This window comes from Vigna umbellata, chromosome 3 (assembly GCF_029865625.1).
Source record: "Vigna umbellata cultivar VRB3 chromosome 3, Vumbellata_1.0, whole genome shotgun sequence".
Classification (NCBI taxonomy): Eukaryota; Viridiplantae; Streptophyta; class Magnoliopsida; order Fabales; family Fabaceae; genus Vigna; species Vigna umbellata.
In genome coordinates this window covers 51,529,443-51,549,245 of record NC_142167.1, presented here as the reverse complement: position 1 = coordinate 51,549,245, position 19,803 = coordinate 51,529,443, and the positions used below count along the sequence as shown (strand labels likewise).

The following is a 19,803-nucleotide window of genomic DNA, read 5'->3' as shown; positions in this document are numbered from 1 at the left end:
TTATTTAATTTAATAGTATAATCTTTTAGGTGTTAAATTATGTTTTAAATTAATATTTGAATTAGAATTAGATTGTATTAAACAATTCAAATGTTAACTTGAAAATAAATATTTGAATTAGAATTAGAATTAGATTGTATTAATATAACTATTGAAAATAAATTAAGTAATAAGATTATTTCGGCATTGTATTTCAACAATGATGTGAGTACACAAATTATTATTTTTAATTTAGAAATTCTTATGAAAAACTTGGATGGTCCTATTTTCCTGGGTATTTCACTTTTATATTCCTAAGTTATAATTTTTATTTTTTATTTTTTTATTTCTAATTTGTGATTTAGATTTGTGTATTTTAGCATTCAGATTTTCAAAAAAAGTAATAATATTAGTCTAACTATTAATTTTTTGTATGTTTTTTTATGTTTTAATTAATGAGATTATGTTTTAGTAATATATTAAATGAAAGCTTAAATTTATTTGTTATTCCTGTTAAATTCAGAAATTTTGGATTTAATCTCTAATAAATATTTTTCTTTAATTTTATTTAATCTTCTAAGGATATTCTATTTATTAACAAGATATTTCCTTATACTATAAAAATATGTATTGATTGTTAAAATAAAAGAATTAAAAGCTTAGAAAGATATTTCAAAAACTTACTAAGAAAATTAAAAATAATAATAATAAATATAAATAGATATTTTTTTAAAAACCAAATACAAAATTTGTAAATATTTGAAAGACTAAAAAATAAGGAAAAAGTTATTACATAGTAAATGAAAATTCAGCAATTTTTCAGAGAATAAAAATATTTAAATCTTAAAAAAATATAAAATTGAACTCCAATTTAACTGCTGGAGCAAATACCCAGTGACAATGCATTGCTAAAACCCTTCGTCTTTCGCTATATTCATATTCCACACTGCAACACCCAACACCAAGAAGCTAAACGATGTCGTTTATGCGGGGAGATTTGCTTTGTCGAACGAGGAAGGTGGTGAAGGGTCTAGCGAAGGCAGAACCCGTATGGCTGAAAGCGATGGAGCAGTTAGTCTTCTAATTCAGATTCATCTTTTCCCTTTTCCATTTCCTAATTTCCATATCTTATCAATCTCTTTCTTTTTTTTCCTTCATTTTTCCGATTCAATTCTTCATTTTTCCGATTCAAGCTTTATTTCACCATCTCCATTCCTTTTTATTTTTGTCAAAGCTTTCAAATTTGTCTGATGTTTTATTTTTGACTGTGTTACCAGGGCGCCACCTGCAACATTTCCTGCAGTTGGTGGCAAAATTCCGACCATCAGTCTTCCTGAGGATGTGTATGTGAAGAAGTTCTATAAAAAGTATCCGGAATCCAAACACCATGACCCCATTAAGTATTCTCCTTTTTCCTTCTCTCTGTTTCCTATGTTCGCCCTATTCTTCTTTCTCTGTTGCTCTTTCGGATACATGATTCGTGTTTCCACAGGTTTCATGCTTTTGATCCTCCTCCTTCTCGTATCTTTGCCTTGAGGGTTCTTCAATTGAAAGACCATGGTGTTAGTGAGGACCGAGCAATGGCTATAGCTGATGTATGTAACCTACTTTGCTTCCTCAACAACTTATCTCTACAATTTCTTTCTCTAACAATGAGTTTATTGTTTTTCTTAGATGGAATATCTGACAGAGAAGAAAGCAAAGAAGAAAGCATATAGCCGTTTGAAGGAAATTGCACGTCTTCAAGGAAAGAGACCTCCTCCAAACCCATATCCTAGTGCTATCAAGGAGATACAAGCCGAGGAGAGGAAATATGTTCGTGATCGTTTCTTTAATCCAAAGATACTCGAAATTGTGAAGCAACAGAAAGCCGAGGCAATGGAGAGATTCAGTGCCCGTGCTGGTGCTGATTGGTGACTTTTGAGGGAAACTTAAACTACATTCAATGTTTGCCTCTCACGATAATGTTTATCATTCACCCATTGAAACCTGCCTATTTCTTCCTCATATGAGGTCAAATATTTACTTGTTGTAATAGATAAATTTCACTAGAAAGCTTTACAAAATTTCTTGTGAAGGTCATTTTTTCCAGGCTACTCAAGTTTTGTTAGAGCAGCAAATATTTGCATTGTGTTGAACTCTCTCTTTTGTTGAATTTGAACCTTAACCGGTTTTTCTTGGAGTGTCTTAGCACTGTCAGCACTCGAATTTGCTTGATAAACATACTTTGATTACTTGCTACACAGGGTTTGAAAGTATCTACAGCGCCAATTATTGATACCAAATTTTGCTAGTATTATTTGAGTTTGACTAACCTTAAATCATCAGCTATGAATTTATCATTGTAATCTGGTATAATTTGTTTCCTCTTCCTATTCACCGGTTTCATCCAGATCGAGGTTCCAGTTCTAACAGTTGCATTGTTGGTCGAAGATTTGGAGTGTTATCTCGCGCGCAGCTAAGTGAGTAAAACTTTGTCGGTTTTGCACTAAAATATTTGGAAGACTGGCTTCCTGAGAAAACTTCCAATGGCTGAATCATTGAAAGCTTTTTATGATTGTTTTGGATATATTACCTGTAGAATAAGTTATATCAGATAAAACTAAATAAATGAATCATTTGATTAGTTTATGATATCGAAGATGATATAAAGTGGGTTGGTCTGTGGAACCTTTCGGCTTAGGACAACAGTGTATCAAACAAACTGTACTTGAAAAAGGAAATAATGAAGACGGAAACCGAAAAAGTAGAACTCAGTCAAAATCGTAAATTACGAAGATCTTCAGAAGAATCAATATGTTGATGTGAAAGTGTGGGTGAAGTCGTATCAACTATGCAGAGAAGCACCCGAGGAAAAAAAAATCTCAACCTCAACGAGAATTCGTCGTATACTAAAAATGAAGTGTTATTACAAGGTCAAAACAAATGTAGAATATTAATATGCAGATGCTATGCAAAGTGTGAAGTCAGTAAATATATAGAACAGCAGAAAGGGGTGGCGTACACTAACTAAAAGATTGCTTACTGTTCGTTTCTGATTTCTTGGAAGCAAAGCGATGCCATTCCTTTATCTCTTTCCAAGCTTTCGTTTATTCTGCCGCTTAAAAGAATTATTATATTAGGTAAAGAATATAAAAGAAATGTTATTGTACGTAAAGATATTCTTTTATTAGTGGAAACTTTCACAGTTCTGGTTTTACAAAATGTCTGGACTGCAGCAAAATCAAACGAAAAGAAGCTCAGAGAAATGATTGGTTTTATGTCCTTCTCTCCCCAAGGAAAAAAATAGTAGCTTGTATGCACATATATCAGTTTCTTACATATGTCCCCATCCAATGATATCAGAGGACAAAACATTGATCCTTATGCTTTCTTTTGAAATAAATAATATATATTAGTGTGTGTTTAAACTTTGAATGGGAGGATAAAGTGATAGAAAAATGAAACTTAAATTTCGTATGCAAATTCTTAAAAATTTTATTGGAACTGCAAAACTACACCACACAAATTTGCATCCAATTCCGAAAGAAGAGAAACAAGTGAGACCCAATAAAGTCATTCCCAACCATGCTTTGAATTTGTGATGTGTAAAATTGGATCATATTTCAGACAACACCATTTTCCTTTCCTTTCCTTACAAGGTGACCTCATGCGTGGAAAGTGGGACAAACCCATCTGAACCATCCAAAATAAATCCTGATTTTCTTGGGGGTAAATGCACACCACCACCACCATTTGAGTCTTTTGCCAACATAGCACAAACCCAATTTTTTCAGAGATTACAAACACAGCACCAATGACTCGTTATTTATTAACATAAAAATAAAGAACCCTCTCATTCACTGCATTTCTTTTCCACTCTTTTTGTTAAACTTGCACCACACAAACACACATCCGTTTTTGTCTCATTCAAATTCCCTCTTCAACTTCTTCCCCTGTCACCGTCCATTCAATTGGTCCTCAAAGTCGTGTTCCGCGTGCAAAACTATTCAACAGGCCCACATTGCTCGTTTCACAGCCATGGACTTGGCATCACCATCATCATCATCATCATCATCAATGGTACTTCCTTCTTTGCAACTCCGTAACACCCTTTCAAAAGTTTCAATCTTCCAACATTTAACCCCTCCGACAACCTTGTTTCCATCACGGGCATGTTCCGCCAAACCCAGCATCACCATCTCTCCGGTGTCCTCAAAGTTCCCGTCTTTCCTTCGCTGCTCCACAAAACCAGACACCAGCGCTGATAGCGAGACGCAACACAACAAGTCAAACAATGAACCCAATTCAATTTCCAACTCCCAAAGTGTATCACAATCTGATTCAGCAGCAAGTGAAGCCTTTTGTTCTTCACCACCTTTAGAATCATCACATTCCTCTTCCTCAAGAGGGTTGGTGTTGGATTTGGGTCCTTCAAACGCATGGGACAGTGCAGATATTGGGTCCCCAGTGGTGAAGAGGTTTCTGAGTGACGAAGAAGAGAGATGGTACATGTGGTACCATGGGAGGGCCAAAGGGCACCCTTCTTTCGATTTGATAGGGTTGGCGATTTCAAAAAATGGGGTTCATTGGGAGCGTGGAGGAGGGCCTGCTAGGTCAAGTTCTGATGTGGGGTTTGTGATGAGTTGTGGCAAGGATTGGTGGGGTTTTGACACTGGTGGCATCAGGCCTTCTGAGATGGTTATCATGTCTAGTTACAGGGTTAGGGCTTCCAGTGCTGTTTACTGGCTTTACTACACTGGCTATGTTTCTGATATGGTGGAGTTTTCTGATCAGTCTTTGGAGTTCAGTTTGGAAAACCCTGATGGAATCAATGGTGATGTGAGTTGTGGTAGTGGGAAGGTTTTGAAGTCCTTGCCTGGTTTGGCTATTAGTCAGGATGGGAGGCATTGGGCTAGGATTGAAGGGGAGCATCACAGTGGAGCATTGCTTGATGTTGGGTCTGGAAAAGAGTGGGATTCTTTGTTTATTTCTTCCCCACAAGTTGTTTACCATGGGAATGGTGACCTCAGGATGTATTATCACTCATTTGATGTAGAAAAGGGGCATTTTGGTATAGGCATTGCCAGATCAAGGGATGGAATTAGATGGGTGAAGTTGGGGAAAATCATGGGGGAGGTAGAGATGGCTCCTTTGATGAGTTTGGAGCAATGAACCCGTACGTGACAAGGAACCGGAGTGGCGGGAACTATGTGATGGCATATGAAGGTGTTGCTGCTGATGGGAGGAGGAGCATTGGTATGGCTGTATCTCCTGATGGATTGAAGGAATGGATGAGGCTTCAGGATGAGGCAATTTTAAGGCCTTCAGACCAAGGTTGCTGGGATGATAAGGATGTTGGATCCCCATGTTTAGTTGAAATGGATACTGAAGGAAATGAGTGGAGATTGTATTATAGAGGTGTTTCCAATGGAGGAAGAATTGGAATAGGAATGGCTGTTTCAGAAGGGAAGGACATTGGAAGTTTTAGAAGATGGAAAGTTTTCCGGGTATAATAAGCTAGGTGCATGCAATGTTTCGTTTACAGTTATTTAAACATAGTCTCTATTCTTTGTGAATTGAACTTTTTTTCTGGGTTTATATGAGTAGTTTTGTATTTAGCCTTATTGTTGTACAGTAAGTTTTGAATTTGTCCTAATTTTTGTAATTATGGTAAGCCTTATTGCTCTGAAGAGCAGCAGGAATCTCCAAGCCTTAAAATTAACTTGTCACCTAATACAATGCCGGAGAGCAAATATGTAAGACACAATCTAACATTCTGTTTCTGTTTTATTGTCCTGTGATGGATCATTTGGTTTATGATGTAACAAAATCTCTTCTCAAGAACTTCCAAAATTGCAATGCGGCCCCTGTCTAGTAAATGCCATGCTTGAGAATTAACTCTGTATAGTAACTGTGCTGTACAAATCACCTCAATGAATGACCACTTAATTCTATAATCCCTCGTCTTTTAAGGTGAGCTCTTGCATCATGTAATCCCAACGTTATGATTTGTTAGACATTCATGCAAGAATTGCATCTTTGTTTACCACTTCATCTGCTTTGGTATGCGTGTGTTTAGAGTTATGCATATTTTTCTTTGATGAAATGCATCTTAATGATTAGTTGTAACTAATGTTTAATGGTTGGTTGTTCCCTTTAAATGGCCAAAGTCATGTTTGGACTCTACATCAAATTCCCATGTAATTCTTTATGTTGATTCTGTTGCACCTACCATGTAAACTTGGTTGTTTCTTGAACATGTAGCCCAACAAACACAACCTACCTGGTTCAAAGCCATGGAAAGTAGAAGTTGATTTCTTTTCCTCCAGTATTCTTCAATTTGGCTTTACGTTAACAAAGTGTTTGAGCTTCATTATGCCATGTTATTGTCATTTCATGTTGATTTCTTGTTTTTGCTTAATACATTTTGGAATTCTTTTCTGGGTTTATATCTAGTGAGGCCAATTTTACCCAGCATGCTCTATCTTTTTGGATGTTTGTTAATTCGTTTCAGTCTTGGTACATGTTTTTAAGAAGCAGCAACAGTTCTTTAAATGGTTAATGAATTTTTGTGAGATTTGTTTGAGCTTTATTCTTTTGCTATTTAGATGAACTATTATGATAGTTTTGTATTATAGTAACAACCACTTGTATCAATTTTCAATTTTTAGTTTTACCTATTCCTGTGATGTGAATTTTTCTCTGAATAGTTTTTTCACATCAGTGTTATACTTTTATTATTCTTTAAGTATATTATTTCTATCATCTCTTTACTCTGTTTCCCTTCTCGTTGATCAGCAAGCAGCATATTAAACTAAAACCAAATCTCTTGTTGGAATAAAAAAATGAACAACTTTGATGGGTCATTAGTTTATAATTCTTTGGAATCAATGGTACTATTCATATAAAGATTAAAACACTAATTTGAAAAAGAAAAAGTATCGAGTTTCTTAAAAGAAATGAATATTTCTACGTGGGTGTGAAAACAAGGCTGCTGGTGTGCTGTACTGAATAAATTGGTCCAAAAAGGGCATGAAGAAAACTAAAGATTGGTTCATGTTCTATGCTCCTTTCCTTGATGAACAAGAATACCAATTATTTATCTTGTTCAAGGAAAGTTCTGTTTATTTTGTGCCGTCACTAAAGAATTATTAAATTATGTAAAGACAATTATTCTTCAAATAGCATGTCCATTATCCTGGTTTATGGAAGGAATGCAAAAGAAGCAGCAGCATATTTAAGTAATTTTTTTGTGATTCTGTGTGGAGGATTATTGCACTGGATTAGAAGTTAATAAAGAATGGTTATGTAGGACTAAACATTGCTGTCAATATTTTTCTTTTATTATTTTAGAAAGTATTTATCAATTTTAGTGATAATTTAAAAGTTTAACTGCACAAATTATCGTTTTTATCCAAATTCATTTCAATATTTTTGCGAAAATATAATTTAATGACCATCTATGTACATTCACTGAATTAAAACGATCCATAAAACAGACAAACTATTTTGCACTATAGGATTTTTGAAATACTTTATTTTAGGTATGTTGATTTACAATTGATTTTGGAACAAGAAGTTTAATTTGAATTGTACTAAGAAAATGAAAATGAAATTTATGTTATATTTAGATCAATTAATGTATTGTTGATGGGAAAAGAATGCGTAAATTTATAAATTTACAGGGCATAGTTTGTGTTTGGACAGTAGATTGACGTGGAAATGCAAAGATGCAAACATGAGGAGATGGAAACATGAGGTGTGGTTTGTTCCTTTTCTTAGTGTAATGAAAAGAGTGGAAACACAATGGTATGTTGTGTTTTACAACTTTGTCTATTATAAACACAAAATCGTGACATTTTTCTTTGTTTATAGGATTGACTTAATATAATTTTATTTAAGAGGTTCCTAGACTATTGGAATGAGTTAGACGATTCAGTTGTATATGCACTAGATTATATGAATAGAATGATAGTTAGACGATCAATGTTGTATCGTTAATTATATGGCATGTATAATTTGTTTGTATAGTTTGATGAGTGTTGTTTAATGTTTATTCGGTTACGTTAAGAAACATTGTTCACATGTCTTTTTCAAAGTGTTGTACACATACCATTGAATATAGGTGTGTCTTATGCTTTGTTAGTAACGTAGAAAAGTTTTTTTTTTATAATGGTTTAAAATATTATATAATGGATTAGAAGAAAAAACTGAGTGCATGGCCGTAAGAGTAGAGGAGAAAGAAGAAAATTACAGATTTCTTTATTATGTCATCATGGAGTCAACTCAGTTTCTGTCAATTTAATGGAAGAAACATTATTGGTGCAATTATGCTATATGTGGACGCAATTGAGGCGTTTTTAAATGCAAATACTAACGAGACAAAAAACTTTGAATGTAGGAACCATAAAAGCAATTAAGCCTATACATAACATATTAATGCCAGAGAGAACTTCAAAACATCCATCGAACATATAAAAAAAGAGAGGTGAGATGTCTTGTTTGTGACTTCAAGAGGCATTTCTAAGCCTACAGGTGTCTGGAGATCTTCACTGTCAATCCACAATGTTGTTCTAGAATTATCTATTGTGACAGTTGTGGTGACTGTGGCAATTGTAGCAACAATTCATTCACATATTCCTCTCCTTGTGCTCCAACCTCGTATACATATTTAAAAACTTAAATAAAACTAGTATACACCAATAAAAAATGTGTATTAAAACAACTAAGAACAATTACCTCCTTTACAATTGTTTTTGCTAATCTAATTGGCCAAAGGATAAAATTTGTTAAGGTTCTACCCCACTGTCTCAACCTCTTAAGTAGGCAACAAAACTCACACTATAGCTTCTCGAACATCTACAAACATCATCTTCATCATATCAATTGTAATGGTTTCATGGTGTATGGTTGATCCCAATATATACATGTTATCTAAGGTAACCAAAAAATATTTGTAAAATACATCAAAGAATATAACTCAATAAACAAGTGCATGCCAAATAATATAATTAGACAAATTACCTAAAGCCACCATGCACTAGAGGGCATCATCATTAAACAACTCGTAGTTTGCATTAACCATGGGAGAAGCCTCTTAAGGAAAAACATCACAATTCCCTTTTGTGCTTATACAAATAGGAGAATGTTGTTAAAGGGAATTTCTAGGTTGGTCCGAGGGATAGGTAACTCTACTCACATGTATGCTAACAACTATGTTCGCATATTAGATACTCATTATTCAATTTTCCTATATATCACAATACTCTTTCATAATATTGCTCATCTCTTATTTGATTTCTTCTTTGATAGACATGAGGACTTTCTTAGTGATATAGAATTTACTATGATGAGTTGATAAAGGATAAAAAAATGGACAAAAGCCAACAAATTTTTAGATATTTTAAATAGAAAAGGAAATGTTTTTTTAGATAACTCAGATTGGAGAGAAGAAAATATTAAAAAAAATTCTCACGCTTTCCTATTAATTTTTTACAATTTTCAAATATTTACTTAAATGCACAACAAAAATTATTGTAATCTCGTTAAACAAAAACACTTTACCGTTTTCCAAGCTATATCTAACATTTCCATTGCACCCTTTATCATCAATCAACAACTACATCCCATCATGCAACACATCACCATCTTCATAAAATAAATTTTATCATTGAAAGAGACCTCATATCTTTCAAGATTCCCATCATCAAGTAATTCGATTTATCTAGATATTGAAATTTGACCATCATATTTCAATTTATCTTAATTTACAAACTTCCATTTGTGATGGACCACAACCTCAGAAAATTCTTCTTCAGATTTGGAGTGAATGAATGAAGATAGATAGAGAAGAAAAACAAACAAAAGATAAAGAACTCATAGATGTTACATACATAGTAATGTTTTTTTGTTATTTCTTACCTATAACCTATTGTGTAGGATGGGGTGAAGCAGAACCCTATGAACAGAATCTCATAGAGGTAACAGTCAGTCAGAGGATCAGACTCATTTACTGCAATCTCAAGTATATATTTATTTCTTACCTATATTCTGTTCTCTAGGTTAGCTTCAAATACTTCCCATTGCTACAAAATCCTTTTAATTTATATTTTATTGTTGCTATTAAGACAAATTCTCATAAGCATGTTTCAACCCATTAAAATAAACATTTTAATTTTTATTTTTGAAATAATTTACACGAAAAAAATTAACAAAATTAGTTTTTTATGTATATTAAATCTATGATTAAATATGTTTCTAATTCATAAATACATGAAATTAGAATATATCTCTGTGTCAAATTTTGATATATTTTTATCTCAATTTTAAAAATAAATAAATATTTTTTTAGTTCAATGATATTGATTTTTTTTTCATATATTAAATAGTATTAATATTTGAGTTAAAACATTTCGTGTAAAAAATTCAAACGTTATTTAATATGGTAATTTTTTTTTGAAAAACTATTTTTATTTATTTTTAAAATTTAAAAACTAAATTATAATTAAACAAAACAGATTTTAGTTTTGTGTTAAATTTTAAAATTTTAAAATATATTTAACCTATAAATTTATTTTATAAGATATTATATATATATATATATATATATATATATATATATATATATATATATATATATATATATATAAGGATTTGGATTGATTGTGTAACGAAAGAAAGTTGATGAAATATAGATGGGGCATCTTCTCTCCGAATACGAGAAGAAGAAGAAATTCACATTAGACTGAAATTTACATGAAAATCCTTAATTTTTATTTAAGTAAAAATTGATTCATAATGTTCAGATTTTATTAACAGTTTGTTTTTATAATTTTTTTTTATATAAATAATACTGTTTCGACCGAATACGTGAGGACCCTGTTAAAACACACAAGTTTGTCGGGCGGACGATAACAAACGGTGAAGGCTGGCGGACGCTTCCTCACTAACTGATGCAGATCGGGCGGACGATAACGAACGGTGAAGGCTGGCGGACGCTTCCTCACTAACTGATGCAGATCAGGCGGACGTTTTTGAATCCCACGAGCTGAAGAAGGTCGGGCATGCGTGTGGCGGGCGACACAGTGGCGGACTGACGCTACTCCACGCTCTAGGTTGGAGGCCGGACGGGTTTCTCCCTATGTGCTCCCAGTGGTGGTTCTCCTGCTCCAAGACGGGTGGTCGGGTACCTGTCAAAGGCACTCCGACGCTCAAGTCAGTAATATGACAGAGCAATATGTGATGCATGTGTTGCATCGTAAGGAAAGTTGGTCCCGAACTCATACCTGGAACCTTTATTTATACTGATTGTAATGGGCTTTTACCTTTAGTGGGCCTGATAACGAGCCTTTTGCCTTTAGTGGGCCTGATGACGACCCTTTTACCTTTAGTGGGCCTGATGACGGTCCAATCACACCCTTTAACCATGTAGGTTAGGAAGGATGGCCGGCCAGGGATGTTAACCTGGGTGGGCGGCCATCTGGTTTTGCTGTCCGGTCGCATTGGACGCTCGGCCTGGGTGCTTGGTCCGGGTGGACGCTCGGTCCTGTTTGGGTGGACGTTCGGTCCTGGTGCTCAGCCCGGGTGGACGCTCGGTCTTGTTTGGGTGGACGTTCGGTCCTGGTGCTCGACCAGGGTGGACGCTCGGTCATTGGCAGGCGGCAGTGTTAACCGGTCGCGGATGTCTTTCTGTACGGCGCCCGATCCTGCTGGTACATAAATGGGCGTCCGCACTGACACCTTCTCGACAATCAGGAGGATGACATGGGCGGCCGGTCCGTTTGGCGACGTGTGTGTCTTTCCGTACGACGTCCGGTCCTGCTAGTACAAATACTATTTTAAATAATAAAGTACAGGGATATAAATAAATTTATATAATATTAATAAACTGATAAAAATAATGATAATAAAAAAATTTATAAAATAATAATAGTAATAATTAGAGAATCACACATAATAATAATAATAATAATAATAATAAAATTTTAACTGAGTTTAAAATAATTATATTTTATTTTAAATTAATTTCAATCATAAGTGTAAAATTATAATTTTGCAGATTTATTAACTAAAATATTTTTTAATCTATCAAAAATAAATTATAAATCTAATCCAATTATATAAAATAAATTTACACTTAAGTATTATAAATTTAAGTTTGTTATAGGATTTTTAACACTATTATTAAAAAACCATTATATAAGAAATTAATTATAATATCTATTAAATATCTAATTTTTTAAAGATTATAAATGAATGACAGGAAAACTAGTGTAGTTTTTTGCTTATTAACAATTTATTTAACTTAAATTAACAATTGATTTGGGGTTTTAAATAATATTTCTAATGCATTATAATATTTAGAAGTTTGATACTTAATGAAAATGGTGTAACTTGTAAAACAGGCTGAAACATTTTCATTGCAAGCTAAGAAATGTCTGACGTTGGGGACAAGACATATGTATCGAAACTGGGAGTGATTATTTTGATTTAAATAATATATAAAAGCAATAACTGAAAACAGTGAGTAAAATGTATCTAATTATGACAGTTCAAAACATAAATGTCTTAGTATAGGACAAGAAAATACTCTACATACAAGAAAATATCTATACGGTGATAAAAAATAATTAATTATTATAATAACTAATTTAAATGTCAATTTATAAAATTTAAAATTATTCATTATTAAAATTATAATTAATTTAAAAATTATTTTCTAAAATTAATTATTAAAATTTTGATTATCAAAAGAAATTACTTTTTAAATTGATCACTAAATAGAAATTAATTTATTTTATAATTAAATTTTAGTAATTAATTTTAAATGATTTATAACTTTTTATTCATAATTGTAATTACTTTAATAATTAATAATTTTTAATTTTATAAATTAATAATTAAAGTCGTCATTATAATAATTAATCAGTTTTTTATTATTAGAATTAGTTATTATATAGAGATTTTATTATAATCATATTTGTTGTCGTAATTTAACCTGGTCAATTATGGTTTAATATTTATTCTATAGTCACTAAATATTGTTTTAATATTTTGGAAAATGATCTTAGTACGTACCACTGGTCCCCCTTACCAAAAAATATTCCTATAAAGTTGGCAAAAATTAATAGGAATGCTAGTATCGTTAATAAATAATTATAGGTTATTTAAACGTGTGACGATAAACTAATATTATGTAAGGAAGAGTTTTCAATACAAAATAAATATTTGTTTGACATTTACATTATGTTTGGCCTAGTCTTCATACTAAATTAAATTAATTAAAAAGTTTATATTTATATGAAAAATAATATTTAGTTGTAAGACTTAATTTGTGGTAAAATAACTAAATAAATAATAAAAAAAAGATGTGAAGAATGAGAAAAGATAGAAGTCACTACTTTTAAAAAAAAGTCAATCAAACAACACACGATACCAGTACTTGACATAGGATCCTAGATACCTAATTCACTTATAACCAAGCACGCTATTCCAATAATCCTTATTCTCCTCGAAGTGCACTTCCAAGTTCTCCGTCGCTAAATCTTGGTTGGAATCAAAATCCTGGACGTCGTTATTGAAACCAACAACCATATTGACATTGCTAGAGAGAGGTGTAAATGCCACCACATCATTATTAATAGTATCATCATTATTACCATAATATCCACCACCTCTTAATGCATCAACAGCCACCATTATGTCATCATCTTGCAAACATGGCATCGTCTGGTACATAATTCTCTTCGCAGTTTCAGCTAATTCTTCATCACGATCACTGTTGCGTTTGGTGAAGTACCTCCACGACTCACTGCTGTCACCATCACCGCCACAACAAGCATCTTCCTTCACCGTTGCTACCGTCATAAACTCTTCCACAGCAGTTGGAGGGAGTAAATAGTTCTCATTGATTAACCCAACTTGGTTGGTCGACACCATAATGCTATTGCTATTATTATTGTTACTATTATTCATTTGCATACTCTCAGGGAAACACAAGGTGGATGTTGGGGATTCAAGGTCATCAGTGGCAAGCATCATGGCATACATGCTATGCACATGCACGGTTTTCTTCTTGTCGTGTACTGATGAGTATTTCTGGTTGTTGTTTTTATTTTCTGAGCATGAACTTTGCCATGCTTTGAGGACGTCGAGGCACGGTGGTAGTGAGGGTTGGTGGTGGTGTTGGGGTGTGATTTTGTTGAGAATGAGTCTAGGTTGTCGTGGTGGTGAGGAAGAGGTTAATACGATGTTGTTTTGTTCCTGCAACTTGGATTCTCGTACGAGTCTGGCTTCGGCTTCGAGGCGAGCACTCTCCCACTGAGCCATGTGGCTGAGGTTTGAACCGTCTTTGAAGTGGATGAGGGACTCCATTTTTGGTTTGTGCGTGGTCGGATCGATGCCCAATTTGTCGAGCCTTTTCTTGAGATGGGTGTTCCAATAGTTCTTGATCTCATTGTCAGTTCTCTTCGGCAAGTGAGATGCTATGGCTGACCATCTGTTACTCAACAATTCAAGTTGCAACTGTCATCAGTATCATATCATACAAACTAATTGGTGTAATAAACTCCTTAAATTTCAGTATTCTTTTATTAAATTTTTAGTTTATTGACTATTTAAAACTTTAATACTTTTATTTGAATTTTTATTATTTAAATTTGTATTAACTAAATGACATGATTGTTATTTTATTTCGTTATCCTGCTAACTTTTCATATGTTAAAGAAATGTGTGATTTTTAGGTTAATAGAAAATTATATATAATTAATATAAAAGAATGAGTAACTTTTATTATTTTCATCGAAAATGTGTGTTGGATAACAAAACCAGTCTCATTAGTTACGATAATAGAGATAATTTCTTGATCAATGTGTGTAATGATGTGAAAATCATAAGAAAGATGATCACCTAGTTGTTGAACACATTTTCAATGAATAATCAATTAGAGTCACTATTCCTTTCGAATTAATATCAATGTTAAAGCCTCATATTTATTAACATGTGAAAATAAGTAAACAAGATATTGTAATGAAATAAATATCACGTCATTTGTCTAGTATAAATATTGAAGGAAAGATATTCAACTAGAAAATATAAATCTTTTTAGTATTCAACAAATAAAAGATTTAATTAAAAACCTACGTAATATATTACAAAATTTCATCTCTATTACCTTTCTAATATCTATTTATCATTCAATTAAAATGGATACACTAACAAGAATCTTTTAATATGTTTAAAAAAACTATCTTATAATTAACCTAATTAGTAGTTATAAATTAATTTCAGTAGTTAAGTTTGGTGCTCATTAATATATGTCTAATTTATAAGCTTTTTTCAGATAAACTAGTTTAGAAATAATAAACTAGTTGATAAATATAAAATAAAATAAAATAAAATAAAATAAAATAAAAATATATAACTATAAGTTTTAATGTATAACATAATTATGTTGTATAAATAAAATTGTTGTACTAAGCAAAACAGCTAATGTAATATAATAATATGAAGTAACTTATTGCAGTAACTTAAAAGTTAATCGAAGTAACTTACAGTTTAAAAAATATAAATTTTTAAAGCAAATTAATTTGAAATACTTCTTATTGCACACATATTAAAAGTACTTATAAAAAAAAAAACTAAATTAGTAAGTAACTCATTCTCTTATTATAAACACATAATAATTAATATACATCAAATGTTTATCTATTCTTATATAGTCATATATAAAATAAAAATGATTTCGATAATACATTCCACGGAAAATTATGTAAGTAACACCACCCTTAAATGCATTACAACAAAGTTGATTGCAAATTATATCTTGACAACTGAGTACCATTTAATGATCTGAGACAATTTTTCTAATAGTAAAAATTTATGAAAAAAATGAGTCATGAATAGTAAGAAAGTACAACAATATTTTTTTTCAATTAAAAAATTACAATTGTAAAGGGATTTTGAATGTCAATATTACAATGACATAAATTAAATTAAGGAGTTTCACACTCTTTTTCCTTCTAATTTTAAGAAAGAAAAAAAAATGATAAAACCATATTATAGTTTAACTTATTGCACTATAGATGGATTACTTGTTGATCACCTCATATAGATATGTTTATTTCTCTTTATAACATAACAAATGAATAATAATTCATTATTTTTCAACTTCAGGTAATCAATGATATTGGTCTTCAGTTAATTACTGTACATGGTCCATGCTTGACTTACCTGTTTCCCAGAAGAGCATGAAGTTGAATAATGGTTTGTTCTTCCTGCAAGCTGAACTTTCCTCTTTTTATATCAGGTCTCAGATAATTAGTCCACCTAAGTCTGCAACTCTTTCCACATCTTCTAAGCCCTGCCAAACAAATCCTTCATTACTTATGTAAAAAACTTACTATTCATATTGTTCTGGTAGACTGAGTAACATTAAGATCAAATATATAGTTATAGTGGAAATAATCACCAGCTTTTGCAGGCAAAGCACGCCAGCTTCCATGGCCATGGTTTTCAATGAAAGCCATGAGCTTTTGGTCTTCTTCTGGTGTCCATGGTCCTTTCTTGAGGCCTGTCTTCTCACAGCATGGTGGCCTTCCCATATTCTTGAGCTTAAATGTGTGTATGGTTGATGTTTTGGTGGATGGAAAATGTGTTACAGCAGAAGAAGAAATGATTGAGAGAATAAGAGGAACAGAAGACAAGAAGGGAATCTTCTGAATGAGATATATATAGAGGAGAAACTAAGTGTTAATAAGTTGGTGTGGTTATGACTCCGTAACCTACTTTGTGAGTCCGGTCATACACTTAACTTTACACACCTATGTTGGAGTGCCATATTTATTGCATTAACGTCCTATATTCACATCTTCACATTCATACGTAGCTATGAGGAAAAAAAAAAAGATAAGATAAAATAACTATTTATTACTACTATTTTTTTTAAAGGTGTGATAGAAGAAACATCTCAACTTGATGAAGTCTAACTCTTTGTCTGCATAATTATAATATGCAAGAATCTTTTATGTGTTTTAACCTTTTAATATCTGTATAAGTGGATTGACACCTTAATTATTGCTATTTATACATTTTTTTCCGACAAGAAAGATTTTCAATTACATGTGGGGTTTATGTTCATCTTTAGTATATTTCTATAGGGAGGTCCTGTCTGTCTGTCTTTTATTAAGTTTGTTTTTTTCATGTTACTTCTTGTACCCCTTTATTGTTGTTTGCCTAGTGTGCTGATTGAAAAAGAAAAATTATCTTTTTAACAAGAATACTGTCTAATTGAAAATGTCTTTATTAAAAGTATGAAATGAAGAAAATTTATCCACAGACAATAAAAAGGTGCTTCAACATTTAGTGTATATATATATATATATATATATATATATATATATATATATATAGAGAGAGAGAGGAGAGAGAGAGAGAGAGAGAGAGAGAGAGAGAGTAAATATGATAGATTTATAAGTTATATAACGTAATAAGAAGAGAGATAGAAAGAAAAAGTAAGTACATAATACGTGTAAATAAAATGAAGGATAATATATGTATCATTGTTTTAAAATGGATATCTTAAATCGTATCTTTATAATTTACAAATTTACCAAATAAAAACTAATTTTATATGAGAAAATTAAACTAATTCCATGTTCAACATATCTATTCTCTTGATATAATTTATTTTAGTCTAATAATATGTATTAATATTTTAAATTAAATAAAAAACAATAATATTTTCGGTGATCAATTAATTGTTTTAACTTTATATCAGTCAAAACATGACTTTGTTTTATAGGGAAAAGAATGTTATATTAATATAGAAATTATTTCAATCAATTAGAAAAAAAAATCTATCTACTGCTAAAATGGTTGAACATTAATCAAATCAAGTATATCAATCAGATGAAAAAGTTCATCGACAGAAAACAACATAATTCCACAATCATAAAGACTAAACTACTGCATTTGAAACAATATACCAAGACTTAACTTTTTTGACGTACATATTGATGAAAACGAACATCTTTATAGGAAGGTATGGTGCAGAATAAAAAATTGTCCAAGCATATATGTGGTCCAATCACAAAGTCCAAGAAAAAGTCTCATCTTAGGTGCAATGTAGCATCTACAAATGTTAATAAACATAGATGCATAAGAAGAATCTTCTGATTGATACAGTGCACATATTTAAGTATAAGAACATCAAATATTTCTAGAAACTTTTTCTTAACCAATCTAGTACTGTCTCAACTTTTCATAACGAAGCATCTTCTGAAAATTTATATAATTTCGGAAAAGTTTCTTCGTGAACCTAAACCTTGCTACCAATATCCACTACTTATCTACCAAAACCATACTACATCTTTTGAAACCTTTCACTTTTGCATAAATCTTGCAACCACATTGAAGCATGATATTCCTCCAATCATTATATTATACATTCTTTATTTTTTAATAAATATTTAAATTTATTAAAGACTTAAATACTAATTTAGTTTTTATTTTGATTGACTTTATTTAATATAGTCTTTTTTTTTCCTATCAATAGAGTTTCAATTTTTTGTTAATTTAGTCATTTTTGTTAACTTTGTTTAAATAGTTAAAAACATATGAATAGGGTATGACACATGTGAATTAACATGTTTTTAGTTTTTTTTATTCTTTACTTTTTCTTAATTTAAAAATTGTCCATATGTCAAACCAACATCATATTACGTGACAATATCAATGTTACATGTGAGTAGTGTCATGTGTAAGTGACAATGTCAAGTGATCAGTGTCAATATCAAGTGTTAGTATATGTATCACGTGTGAGTGATATTCATTTCAATCTCTATATTTGTTATTTTGACTCAATTCAGTTTTAATATTTTTTACATGGAGCAATTTTGTCCCTCTTTAAATTGAGACCAAATCTAATTTTTATATAAATTTTATAATATTTTTATTAAAATTTATTATATTATTGGAATATAATTATTAGATTTATGTATTTTTTTATTACGTTAAAAAAATAGGGTTAGTTAGTTTAAAATTAGAAGGAAAATATTTCACTAGTTTTAAACCAACTCTAATCTTATTTTTTACATTTAGCAAAAATTAATAATAATTATATTCTAATAATATAGTTAGGGCTGGTTTAAAAATAATTTAAAAAATATTTAATAAAAATGCGAATTTTAATAAGAATATAGTATAATATTTGTATAAAATTTAAATTTGGTTTAGAAGAACAACATTTGAAAATTGCTTTGGTTCTATATGCAGATATAATCCATGAACTATGCATATGCTCAAGGTATATAATGATAATTTTAGAAAGTCTAACACATTTGTAAATATATATATATATATATATATATATATATATATATATATATATATATAACAAATCATTAAATATATTAGGACTGTTATATTTTATTTGTCAATTATAAAGCGATCTAATCAAGTAAATGTAATTAAGGACATATAAGTAATGGAAAGATTGTGTGTAGAGACCATACATAATATTTTGTAGAGAGGTCAAATTAAAATATTAAAAGTTTAAGAAAAAAAACTATGAGAGGTTACATAAAAGGGTCATGCTTTCATGAAAATACTTATTATGTTTCTTTTTCTTTATTTTCATCAAAAGAAAAAATAAAAAAGAAAACTAAAATGATGAAAGAATAGAGACCAATTTACAATTCATTAATTGAGAACGAGTCATATTAAAATTTTATTTTTATTAATTATTAATTTGATTCATAAATCTAACATATAAGACAAATAACACTACTACTAATGTATGATATTGCTAGACAGGAACAATTTTTAATTAAAGCGTAGGTTATG

The 19,803-nt window shown here is 31.0% G+C and overlaps 3 protein-coding genes across 3 annotated transcripts; 2 read left to right on the top strand and 1 right to left on the bottom strand.

Annotated features, from left to right (window-relative positions):
• The first annotated feature begins 874 nt into the window (after positions 1-874).
• On the top strand, positions 875-2,161 carry LOC124836233 (uncharacterized). Its single transcript, XM_088108722.1, has 4 exons — positions 875-1,050; positions 1,257-1,379; positions 1,472-1,574; positions 1,654-2,161. The coding sequence occupies exons 1-4, from the start codon at positions 956-958 to the stop codon at positions 1,894-1,896; spliced, it is 564 nt and encodes a 187-aa protein (XP_087964848.1). The 5' UTR covers positions 875-955; the 3' UTR covers positions 1,897-2,161.
• Positions 2,162-3,700: 1,539 nt separating this feature from the next.
• Positions 3,701-5,751, top strand: LOC124836237 (uncharacterized). Its single transcript, XM_047311363.2, is given in 2 exon segments — positions 3,701-5,086; positions 5,089-5,751. Coding segments are annotated over 2 exon segments (1,473 nt in total). The 5' UTR covers positions 3,701-3,999; the 3' UTR covers positions 5,475-5,751.
• Positions 5,752-13,381: 7,630 nt separating this feature from the next.
• LOC124836230 (uncharacterized) lies at positions 13,382-16,562 on the bottom strand. The gene is made up of 3 exons (XM_047311356.2): positions 16,430-16,562; positions 16,192-16,321; positions 13,382-14,458 (listed from the first exon to the last, which is right to left on the bottom strand). Exons 1-3 carry the CDS (start codon positions 16,560-16,562, stop codon positions 13,429-13,431), a joined length of 1,293 nt encoding a protein of 430 aa, XP_047167312.2. The 3' UTR covers positions 13,382-13,428.
• Between the last annotated feature and the right edge of the window lie 3,241 nt (positions 16,563-19,803).